The following is a 12,595-nucleotide window of genomic DNA, read 5'->3' as shown; positions in this document are numbered from 1 at the left end:
AGTTTTACAAACTTTGTTTTTAACTGTTGCTGTTCTCAGAATCCCTTAGGAAATACATACCATCAAACCAGACCTTAAAAATAATAAAATTTTTAAGAAAGAATTCAAAAAATGCTCTCCCCAACAACTTAACACCATAATCATGACTAAAATTTTCAGCAGTAACTGAGGTGAAAAGGATCCTTCCCTCTCTTGTGAATGTGGTGGAAAAATCCCAATCCCATAGGGCTATCTTAAGACCAGAAACAGTTCACTACAAGATACCTCTCCTGAAACAAGGCTGTGCTATTCTCCTTGATTCTGAAGCACGTAAACACAGGACAGGACTTGTTTTTAGTATCAGCTATACAGTGAACACTCTGTGTATTCCTGGTGCTCATAGGTCTAATGAGTAAGTCTAAAATTAAAAAGTACTATTCATTTTGTCACCACAGCATCAACGTATAGTCATATTGCTGATTAGAATTCTCCTGTCAATGGTAGAGGCTAAGGTATGATACAGTAGTAAGAATATGTACAGGAAGAAGTTTGCTGGGGTTAGGAACATTGCAAGCTTTCCTTTTAGTACTGAATCAAGGGACAGCAAACTGAGAAGCAGCCCAGAGGACAAGAAATCAATGTGAACAGTATAATCTCTCTTTGGGTGTACTATCCCAATTTGCAGAAAACTGGCATTTTATTTCTTCTATCCTACAGTCTGAGACTGATTTGATTAGTCTTAATTTCACTGACGCAATATTCATAAGTCATTTCCAAAACTGCAACACAGCAGATATTTTGCAATGTAATTTTAATCTTTGATATATAGTGGCATTGATAAAAATTTAAGTCATTTTGATTTATAATGAAATAAGGGAAAAAAACAGGTATCTACAGCTAAAGAATGCCAAAACCTTGCATTATTTAGAAGAGCGATTACAAAACCAAGCTGCAACAAGCCCTCCATTATCTGAGACTCCATACATTTGTTTCTATTAATAAAAGCCCTTAAGGCATCCTTACCCGTTATGTCAAACCAAAGTGGTGTTCCAAGAGGTTCAACAGCTATTACGCCAATCATGTGAGCAACTGGGTCACTTTCCATCACCGTGAAAGAAAAAAATGCTTCCTCAAAATAAATGGGCTCTGTGGGTGGGACGGGCTTTGGAATCCATTCTATGTGAAGTCGTGTAGTTGATGATTTTTGTGGACGACCATTATCTACAGCTTTAATCTGTGAAACAGATACATCTTTTAGGCTACAGGATCACATAAATCATTATGTCACATAAATGGAAAAGTAGCAATAAGCTCCAAGCATGTTTGCTTGTGCGAGATATATCCAAAAAGGTTAAGTGTCTCTCAAAGTGCCACTTGCCCTTCATTATCTGGGCAGCAAACGGAGAAAAAGTATGCAGCACCTGATAGTAGCACAAACTGTTACCGTAAGTTAACTTTTATTTTGCTTTCTTCTTGAAAGAGAGTCAAACTGATCGTTTATGCTCCCTCATCACGTCCATTATCTGTCAAGTTCTGGAAAAGAACAGCCGCTTCTTGAATCACTTCCTCAATACAAACATCTGAAATCATCCTTTAAAAAAAACAAAACCTGACCAAAACAAACCAACCCACAAAACAATACTTCTGGATTTTTTTAAGCTTTCTTCCTTCAGATACTGCAGTCACTCATCTGCCAGCTACTGAATAAGAAGTGATGAGAATACAGATAAAAGAACACTTCACATATTCATGATATACAAGATTTTGACTCACTGAAAGGATATCATAGTCCCTTGCTGCAGAGAATTTCTTTGATGAAACCACTCCGGTTTTCGGTTCAATAAAGAATTTGCCATGTTCATCGCCATCTTCAATGCTGTAAGAGATCTCTGCATTGGGGCCTTCATCCTTATCTGCAGCAATAACTCGATAGATCGGCTCTCTCCTAGCAGTTCTCTCTCGTTCTGGCTTACCACGCTCCGGAAGCTGGATTTTGTAGAACTTTTGCAAGAACTGAGGCTTATTGTCATTCTCATCTAAGACCTTCACAATCACCCGTGCAATTGTTGATTTTGCAGGAATACCGTTGTCTGTTACCGTTACCTGTTTTTATTAAAAAGGATATGATTAGCGCTAAATTCAAACACAGTCTTTCCAATAATTCTCTTTTTAAATCAGATTTTCCTACAACTGCCTATGACAACTGTAAAGTAATTCCCTAACTTCAGTTATTTAAGGACTATTGTGTAAAGCTATTTGGTGAATTACAAAAGGCACTACAAAAGTTTATTCAGCTGCTATCTTAACATTTTAACACGATGTATGGCATGTTGGAGTCGATATATATTAAATCTCTTTCACTATTTTGCAGCATTGTAACTGAAATATTAACTTGAGTACAGGAACAGCACACAAGTATAGTATCTCTGATAACAACTTCACTGTACTAATATCTTAATATACTTTCAGCCTAGCGTTTCCTTGCAACTTTTCAATTTATTAATTTGATTTTACAGCTCAAAAGATGCAATTGATAAGAATATAAGTTTCAGAATTTGACAGGCCTATGCACTAAAAATCCCCTATATTTTAAGACATAAAATCACTATCTTGTTTGAAAGAAGCTTAAAAAAATCGCTTTTTAAGGAAGACACACAACAATCTATTTCCATGGACTAAATGAAATGGGAAATTAAATCAAGTCTGCTCTTCCAGCAATAGTAAAAATTTCTACTAAAAAGCCAGAAAATGAGTATGGAATCTTCTATAATATTAATTCTAGGACTAATCTGACGTTATTGGCATGGGTACTGAACAAAAATATAAAAAAAGTAAGAGTTAATGTTAATTTGAAGTCAGAAAACAAGAGAAAAAATCCTCATCTACTGGAAAAGGATCCAACTGATGGAAAAAACTTAGTTCATTTATAGGAATCTTCCCTTATTACCTTAACTCTTACCTATTTAATCCCTTATTGGTTAGTAAGAGGTTAAATATGAGCATATGTAAATTACTTTAGCATCTATTTCAGAGAAGAAAAGGATAGGGGGCTTATATTTCTGCTTTCTGGAAGAGCTCGCTTATAGTAGAAGAGTTACAGAATCAGGCCCATCATTTTCTGGCTGCACCTTGCCATCCACATAAAAGCTAATGGGCTCAGACAGACGCCAGGCATTTTCAAGGGAGAGTTTAGCTGCTATTACATAAAGCATTTAAAACAAATAAAAATTCTTCACTGATAACAGTATTACCCGACCTCTAGCAGTTTGGCTAAATCTCAGTTTCAGAAGGGGAAGTTTTCAAAAGAAGTGGCATTGAAGATGCGAGGAATTATGATGGGTAAAGGCATTTTTTCTTTTCAATCTTTCATGTCCTTTTCCTTACTTTCTCTTTGCTGTTGGGTTGTTTTTGGTTTTAGCCGTAGAATTTTAATCCTTGTGTCTCTCATTTTAAGAACAATTTTATGACCTGGTGCAGCACTCTTCCTCAGCCTTTCTATGGTCTCCCTTTCATTTTCTTTTTCTCACTCTTTTTTCTCCTTTAAAATCATCTTCCTTGACTTAATTTACCTTCCTTATTATTGCACAGAAACACACAGGGATGTCTGAGGGTCACCTATGCCAGCTCTGCTGTAATTAGAGGAAATTGACAAATATATGCTCATCTAATTGTACTGGATACTTGTCAAAGCTGTAGAGGAATGCAAAAAAAAAAACTAAAACCAAAATTAAACACCCAATGTTTCTAACAAATTCTATAGGCAATGTGTTGCACACTGCAGTTTCATTTTGGTTTTGAGTCTGCGAGGAAGATGAAAGTCTTTGCTGGGAGGAAGCTCTGTATAGAAGTCAGTCACTACAGCAGCACTAGGAAAACATGATAGGGAAGATACATGTACATACTCCTTCTATGACCAGGTGACCCGCCTAGTGGACAAGGGAAAGGCTGTGGATGTGGTCTACCTGGACTTCAGTAAGGCCTTTGACACCGTCTCCCACAGCATTCTCCTTTTCTGCCTGTTGTTTAGTTTGCCGGGCTCTGCATGTTCTTTATGCAGAGAACAATCGTATAGGCAGATTCAGAAAACAGATTATGGCATCTATGGACATTTCAATTAAAAAAAATTGAATAGTTTGTGTCCTTCAAATTAGTTCTCTTCATCATATTTATATATCTATGGAAAAAATTTCTTTACTGAAGAAAATTCTTTACTGAAAGAGTGGTTAAACATTGGAACAGACTGCCCAGGGAAGTGGTTGAGTCACTATCCCTGGAAGTATTTAAAAGACGTGTAGATGAGGCGCTTAGGGACATGGTTTAGTGGGCATGGTGTTGTTGGGTTGATGGTTGGACTCGATGATCTTGGAGGTCTCTTCCAACCTTAATGATTCTATGATTCTATGTTTGGACTCGATGATCTTAAAGCTCTTTTCCAGCCTAAATGATTCTATGATTCTAAGATCAGTGCTGCAGAGGGAGTTAAACAAAACCAACCCCCCTCAACCCAAACAAAAAACCCTACACACCACTGATATAGGATATTCCAGTTCCAACAAGTCCACCCCAATTTGGGGAGAACGAGTGTTTTCCTTCAAGAATGTGGGTGGTGAATTCCTTCACTGGTTCTTAGGATGCCCTGGGAAATCTGACTATGGAAAACCATAAGGATTCAAGGATTACATGGATACAAAATAATGAAATGAATGCTAATGGAAGACGAACTGATGAAAAAATGAATTTACATTGACATGAATGAGGACACAATCAGGTATTCTTTTTTTTGCCCTTTCTCGTCTATTTTGGAAAAAAAAATATGGAAATACAAATGAAACGTGGTATAACTTGCAAGCATGAAGGCAATGAAAAAGCATGATTAAAGTGATTGACCACGACAAAACACAAGAAATGCAACATGAAATGCAAATATACATGCTCATCTCTAACAGATGGCAGGTTTTCCACATATATGAATATCTGTTCCCTTTAGTACTTGTAATGGAACACCACCACGTATCTTTCAGTTTGCAAAAAACCCCAAAAAACCAAAACACGTCCCAAAAGAGGAAATTCCAAGGGGTACCGAATAACTTGTCCGTTAACATAAAATTAGCATTGCCCTGAGCCAAGCAGGAAAAAATGGCAAATTTGAGGAAAATCTAGTTTGATCTGAATGCAGCATCAGTTTTGAAGGCATTACTGACACAACAAACAGAATACTAAGATGTGAGAGAATAACATGAAGCTAACTTAAAATAATGGCATAAAAAAAGTGCCAGCTGGCACTCAGAAAATAGTTACAAGTTGGGAATAAAAGAATGGAGCGTATTAATTAAAATTATGTAAGCAGGAGTGCAATCAAGGATCAAATTTAATAGCAAACAAGGAATAAACCCACCAACCCATCTGGTCAACATTTCAATGCTCAATTAATTAGCCAGATGCTCAGCACTTGGCTGCTAATATTGCCCACCATTCTGTGCATTTCTGGGTTTCTTTCCAACCTATTTTCAAAGGTGTCAACATAAAACTAACAAATGAGAAAACTGCTACTTTGGGCCGTGCTGCCTGTCATTCTTGCTCTGTAGTTAAGAGTTCTTCCGCTGGATACTTCGCAGACTTTTATTTAAAACTTTAACAACCAGCTGGGATTCAAAATGAAGGAAGAATGAGGAATTATAAACGATACCAGCAGGTAATAACCAATATTTCAAACTAAAGAGCAATCGGCTTAATCTGCTATCTTTATAGAAAACGCTGAAACCAGGAGGATTTATGTACCATTGTGTGATACTGTAACCTTAAAAAAAAAAACCCTTTCTGAGTTCTGTACATGTTATCTTGTAATAACTTAGGTTAAATTAGCAGGCATGACTGCTAGCAGACAACTGCCCATAACACTACACTGCTAGTGTGATCTCTGGCATGTTTTGGCCCAGCATGAGTGGCGCACTCCCAGCCATTGCCTAGCTGCAGCCTGAGAATTCACACAATTCAGGCACCATTCTCAACAGGCAACTTGGACATGGCCACCCTGTTCCAGGGATAAGATATAAGAAATCAAAGCCATACTGTGTCAGGTGGCTTCAGGGTCAGAGAACGATCCACAGCTCACTTTATTTACTGTATAAATCTAATACAAAAGCCAGCACAATATGCATAGGAATAAAAGTTATGGGATACCAATTTTACAACCAATATACATAGCAGTGATCAAGAAATAAGATATAACTGACATGAAGTGCTTTGGGAAACTGACACAAGCAGACTTAAGGAGGTAATTTAAAAAGAGAATAATATAGTGACTTTACAATTTACAGGAATAACATACCTAGTACTGAACCAGATTTGCTGATTAATTAACTTTGCTATTACTACTACTAGAAACACACTGCAAAGGAAATTCTACCCTATTGCTACTTATGTGCAAAGAGTTCTTTCCAAAGCTGATACAAAAATTAAAATAATGATAAAAAATTTGGTCCAACAGCTGCATTAATCCAGCTTGCAATGCACCAAAGGGCCAGAAAAGGGCCAGGAAGACACTGAAGTTCTGCAAAAGGATAGTTTGTGCTAGCAAGGAATACCATTCACCTCCAAGTCTATGCAGTCCTCGCATTGCTATTAGAAAACCTTTCTACAGATTTCACAAGTTTTGAGTTAAGTCCAGATGTCCTTCTCTGGCTTTAAGGTTTGTTTTGCCAACTCACATGCATTCCTTTGTCTACCATCCAGGAGGAGGGGCACAATAAAAGTTCCAGATAAATTTTAATATGCAAGTATCACTGTCAATATTAAGTCTTCATTGCAGGTGAAGTACAATGCTGCCACACTGCATGACAACACTGTGAAACTGGAAGACTCCCAGTTGTCTACGTGTTTTTCTTTCATGTTGTCTGACAGAGAATGAGAATAGCTATTACATAATTTCCAGGTGATTGATTAAATGTAGCTAAATAAAAGAATTATGTAATGAATTTCATATTCTTGGACTCCGAATCTATAATGCATATTTTGCAAATCAACTACTTATATGATCAATCAGTATGTTATGCAGAAAAAAGGTCTACTCACTTACAATCTGTTTGTATTCTCAATGTTAAAAAAAGATTCTGCATTTCTTTTTCAGAGGTCTATCTTCAGCAAAAGACAGGCTGAAAGCTATTCCAATAATTACACAGGAAGAAGAAAAAAAAAAAATCACACTTCTCCTTTTAACAATCACGCTTTTGTACTGTTTGAAAGAAAATCTTGGTTTACAGATATAAAAACAAAAAATTGCCTTCTACCCGTATCTTAGCTCTTCTTTAAAAAAAAAAAGTTTTTGTAAGATAGGTAGTTTTATGCATTGCAATATAATGAACATAGAAGTAAATTACTTCTGAAATCCAGTTCTCTAAATTCTTCATATAGGAATCAAGTATGGTAAACTTAACTCTATAGAAGAGCAATGAACTTACAATCACTGTTTTTCAGAGAACTAAAGAAATTATTTACCTCCAGTATGTGCTCTCCCTGCTGCTCTCGATCTAGTCTTCTAGATGTGGTTGTAATTAGACCTGTAAATATAAAAGAAAAATTCATCAGATCCTTCAAGAAAATAATCTGAATTTAAACCAGTAGTTACCGATATACCCGATCTCAATTTCTTCTTAGGTGGTCTCTTCTATTTTTCATTAAGGGAAGGGGTTAGGGGTTTCCAGTCCTTAAGGGCCATGAAAATACTCTTTGCAATCTGAAAGCTAAGCTGTTGTAGCCCTTAAGACAGACACAGTTCAATTTTCCAACGTATCTGTGCATGTCATGCTTCTGACAGGAGTAATGTATGTAATTCTCTCACATGAAGTCTTGTCTTCAGCGGGTGTTCATACGCCTTATTTGAAGGGTGCTTGCCACACATTATTTGAATAATTACCAATCTCTTCAGGAGAAACATCTGTTTATATTTTTAGTGATAACAACAGAAAAAGGATGACCTGAAGAGATGCATTAATGGTGGAAACCAGAACAATTTGTGTGTGTTGGCTTGACTTGCAATGACAAGGAGTCAAACAGTTGCTGTTGGCAATAGCAGAGAATGAGGACAAGTTTTTGATACGCAATGTTAGATTTTGTTGCAAGAGTTTGATACACCTTTGATGCAAGATTAAGAAGGCATGATGAGTTTTGCTGTACATGAAAAAAGTCAAAGAGTAAGAGGTGACAAAAAGACAGTGAAATCTAAATACAAAAGGATCTTATTTGTATTAATTCTCCCTAACAGTAAGTTCAAAATTTTAACTACTGAGTTTCATGAAAAGTAAGCTCAGTCAACTCTCAATTATAGTTGAATGGCTTGCTATGGTGTGGGTTAACCGTGCCATGGATGCAGACAAGAGATGACTCAGTTTCTTTGCTGCACAAAAGCCATTACCTGTTTGCAGGTACAAGTTGGGCCCACAAACACTGTCGCTGTGTTCACATGGCGCTGAGCCTGTGCTAGTAAATCCTGCTAGACCCAACGTGGCTTTTCACAGAGCAAACACCAAGATTTGGATTCGCCCAACTCAAGCCACTACTGGACAAAGCATCCCATATTCTCTGTAGCAGGAATCCAGCATATGCTAGATACAGAAGACGCTGCAATGTCATGAGACCTTTTACCCAACTATCCCAGCTTTTTACAGTGACAGGAAAGCACTGCCATCTTGATCCTTAATTGTCAAACTGAAAAACAGGGAAGCAATTACCCAATTAAGGACAAAATAGAGATCAAAATACAGGCGGCATACTTCATGTTCCTTTTTCTAACTATAGCATAAGCTTTTTATTAATAAGACCTCTTATACGCAAAATTAAAATCCATTTATAAAGTTTTCAAGGTTGATCTGCTACAACAAAAAAAGCCTTCAATTTTGTCTCACAGCTGATAAAAAATAGATCGTGTAAGTAAGAAGAGCAATAAAGATTTCAATTTCACTTAAAAAAGAAAGGCAAATAAACAGGATTGTATACCACCAGTGCATAGCTACTCAATGCTCCTGTCAAAATAGAGTTGTAGTCTAGATATACCAACAAAATAGACAGTCCGTACTAAATAATATGAACAAAACCTATATAAGGCAATATTACAGCTGTCAAATGTTCAAACAACTGTTCTTCAAAAAACAGATAGTGCAAATAATGGCTGTTTCAATTATGGTGAAATCTGCCCTTTTTTTTCCAGCAATTTGGTTTGCCATTGTATCAAATCCATTATATACACCTAGTATTCTAGACAAAGATCTATCATCTTCTCCTACTTTATATTTTTTATGCTTTTACAACACATAGAAGATATGTTATTGTTAGGATACATCTCAGTGGTATTATGAAGTAATTGCCCTTAATTACAAAGAAAGTAGGAATGAAAAATAAAAAAACAAGGAAAAAATGTTGCATTAGTACTGTAGAAAGAGAGGGGAAAAAATAGGGATGTGACAACTCTGTATTAACCTCCTTGAGTTAATACCTTCCCATAGAGATTGCAGAGCTGTGAACAATGACAACTGAAAATATTTATCATCACATATTCTAAACAAAGCTTTCTCTTAATTTCCTGGCTGAGGCTGGTCAAGCCACACCTCTTCTTTTCACAGGCTCTATGGGGAACATCACAGAACTGTTAATTGGAGAGGAACAAATGGCAGAGCAGATGCCTCATCTGCTTCCCTCCAGCAAAGGGACTTGGAGGTAATTTCAAGAAACACAAGCTCTCCATAACACCGCTTTCTACTGAGTATCTCTGGAGGAAGCCAGCACAAGCCCTCCCATGAAGCATTAATCCCCTGAGACTCACCACAGTTGCAAGGGGAAAGGGTAAATTTCAGCATACCACTAAAGGAGTTGGCTGTTGAGGATGGGGAGGATCTCAAAAAGCACAGGAAGAATAAAGTAATTCCAGCAGAAATATCTCATGATGCTTGCATTTCTCTGAATATTCAATATTCAGTCTACACCCTCTGACAATATTAGATTCCATCTCTCACAGCAGCAGCAAATCAAGAATTGCTAACACATGAGAGCAGAAAGATGGCACCTCCAACAGTTTCCTATCCACTTTTCCCCCAGCAAGAGCCATTAAGACTGGAGTCACTGCTAATAAATGCCAACTAATACTTTGGGAAAAAAAAAAAAATACTCTTTTGCTGCAAGCACTCCAGACAGAATTCTATCATGTACCCCTACTCTACATGCTACAGTTTGTTAAAGAAAGTCTAATTCCAGATATAATTTCTGTTAACGAAGCTGCTCAATACAACTCAAAGGGCTAAGCAGAAAAATATCCAGTAAGAACAAAATATATATGTTTTCATCTGTTAAAACTTCCAGTCTTTTCAACCAAGCATGCCACACTTCTGTTAAAACACTTCAGACCAATAACAGAAGGGTTTAGTCTTCACCATATATATCCTGTATATTCAGCAGAAACTAATGCCAACAAAGGAAATGTAACACTTCTGGATTTAGAATCACATACACATGCATGACATTCTTTTTATTTAACTCTTTACTGCTAGCCACTTTCCTAAGTGAAAATTTCGCTTCAGTGAAGTGTTTCACTACAGCTTAAAACTGTAAAAGCTTTGATTACGGCAATCACTAAGTTTTTCCATTTTTTCCAAGTTGTTGTATATGATAAAATGCTTAATGCTGCACCGACAGATTTCATCAGCTGTTGAAGAGCTTTTCTGAATTAAGGCCGTGATAGTAAGGTCGAGTGTTCCTATGCAGTGTGGCTTTTGTGACTGCCCATTAAGATGGCTGGGGAGAATCTTTGGACCTAATACAAGTCAGCTCCCTGCAACAAGAGTAATCACTCTGCTCTTTCTACTGAAAACAAAAGTTCTCAAACTTTTTACATTGAGCTCCCTCTCCTTTCTGTAACAGCTTGGAGATCTCCTTGCTGTACCCCTCCCTCTACACAAATAAATGAATAACCACACCTTTGCATATACCACATCCCCACAGAAGTGACAAGTAAAAGATGATTTCAATTAATCTCTGAAGAAGTCTGTAACACAATCAGTTTTGAAATCCTCATTATGAGGTGGGTAGAATCTGTTCACTGCTGAATGAGAGAAATGACAGCGTGTGAGAAACAGATCACTGTGACAAAGCATTCATTTTCGAAGCAAAACTGACTCACAGAGCATTGTTTTGCAGTCACATTTTCCTGTTTTCCTTCTGCCTCCTCTTATCACACCCCACCCCCCCAGCCCCCCAAAAAACCAACAGGAACAATGAGCTCCAGTAATCCACATCACTGACTATTATTCCACCAGGAAATCAGTGCACACTATGGCAAGATGGGTCAAGCATCCTTGGGAAAACACAAGTTTATAACAAACACTTCTAAGATAATGATGGGCAAATAGTATCTCTAGTGAATTGGTGCAGTTTTTCTACTTAGTAATGTTTCAAAAAGCACCTCATCAGAAACATCTTCATAACAGCAGCTTAATAATTTAGAGAGACTTTGGATAAACCACAGCCGTTCTGCCTCACTAGCTGGAGAGGTACTATAATGAACTGAAACTCACTGTAAACATCCATAACAAAAGACAAAACAAAAAACCCACACCAGGTAACAGATGCAATTGTTCTCCCTTCCTTCCTCCTTTGAGTTTACATTCTGGGGATATCTGCTATTTGAGGTCTACTGAAAAATCAAAATAATTACAACTGTATTCAAATAAAATTTACTTCAGATTTCTATTTTAAACAGTATTAAAACAAACAGACAAAAATGCAACTACAGCATTCAATTACGTAAATATAAACAAATCCGCTACATTTGGAACAGAAAATAGCACAAGGGAGCTGACGTTAGCAGGAATTTATTTTATCCCATATGAGCTTTCATCTCAGTGCCCAGTTACATCACTTTACCTCTGTATCTGAAAAATAGCACATCAACAACAACTTCCATTCAATGCTGAAATGGCAATCTTTAAAAAAAATGTAGAACATTAGGTGAGCACAGTGATAAGAATGTTAATATTAATTCCGTGCTATTAGCTATCTTTATGGCATGGATGATCTCAGTGATGAAAGAAGTAGCATCAGAAAGTGGTCTTTGCAAGGGGAGGAGGAAGGCTCAAAATTTTTGTCTTGCTGTGTATACACCATGCATTCCCTACTACAGGCATACGTACAAACACATGCATTTGTGCTTTCACAAATATACACAGACTTCCCAATTGCACATTCCGCTTGAGATGATGAAGGTTCTGGAGCTGGGTGGGAGTTTGGCTGTTAGCCAGGGCTAACCCACCACGATCCAAGAGACTAAAGCAGATGCCAAGTCTACTAAGCTGCCCTCAATGAGTTTGAATTGATAGGCTTGATCTGAATGTAGTATAACACTATTTGAATTGTAGTGTATAAAAAGAAATACAGTTTCTCTGATCTTTGAATGCATTGGCACTGAAGGTTTAAGGAAATACGGAAAGCAGCTACAACATTTTTTATCACCAATTTCAACAGATACAAGACACTGGAATTAAATATAAGGGAGGTCACATTTTGTTGATGACATTTTTGTCTTCTGTGTCGAACGCAAACCACAACCAGTCAGCAGAAATGGTTTCTCTAGACT

The 12,595-nt window shown here is 37.1% G+C and overlaps 1 protein-coding gene across 3 annotated transcripts in view; it reads right to left on the bottom strand.

The window, feature by feature from the left end:
• Positions 1–12,595, bottom strand: part of FAT1 (FAT atypical cadherin 1) — a 104,765-nt gene that overhangs the window by 46,674 nt on the left and 45,496 nt on the right. For all 3 annotated transcript variants that reach the window (XM_009330652.1, XM_009330651.1, XM_009330653.1), the window contains exons 3-5: positions 7,474–7,535; positions 1,753–2,082; positions 1,003–1,213 (exon numbers count right to left, since the gene is read on the bottom strand). In XM_009330652.1, the coding sequence (XP_009328927.1) occupies positions 1,003–1,213; positions 1,753–2,082; positions 7,474–7,535 (603 nt within the window). The remainder of the gene's footprint in view (positions 1–1,002; positions 1,214–1,752; positions 2,083–7,473; positions 7,536–12,595) is intronic.

This window comes from Pygoscelis adeliae, unplaced genomic scaffold (genome assembly GCF_000699105.1).
Source record: "Pygoscelis adeliae isolate BGI_AS28 unplaced genomic scaffold, ASM69910v1 Scaffold167, whole genome shotgun sequence".
In the NCBI taxonomy this organism is placed as follows: Eukaryota; Metazoa; Chordata; class Aves; order Sphenisciformes; family Spheniscidae; genus Pygoscelis; species Pygoscelis adeliae.
Note: the sequence above shows the minus strand (reverse complement) of the source record. Positions and strands in the feature narration are given on the sequence as shown.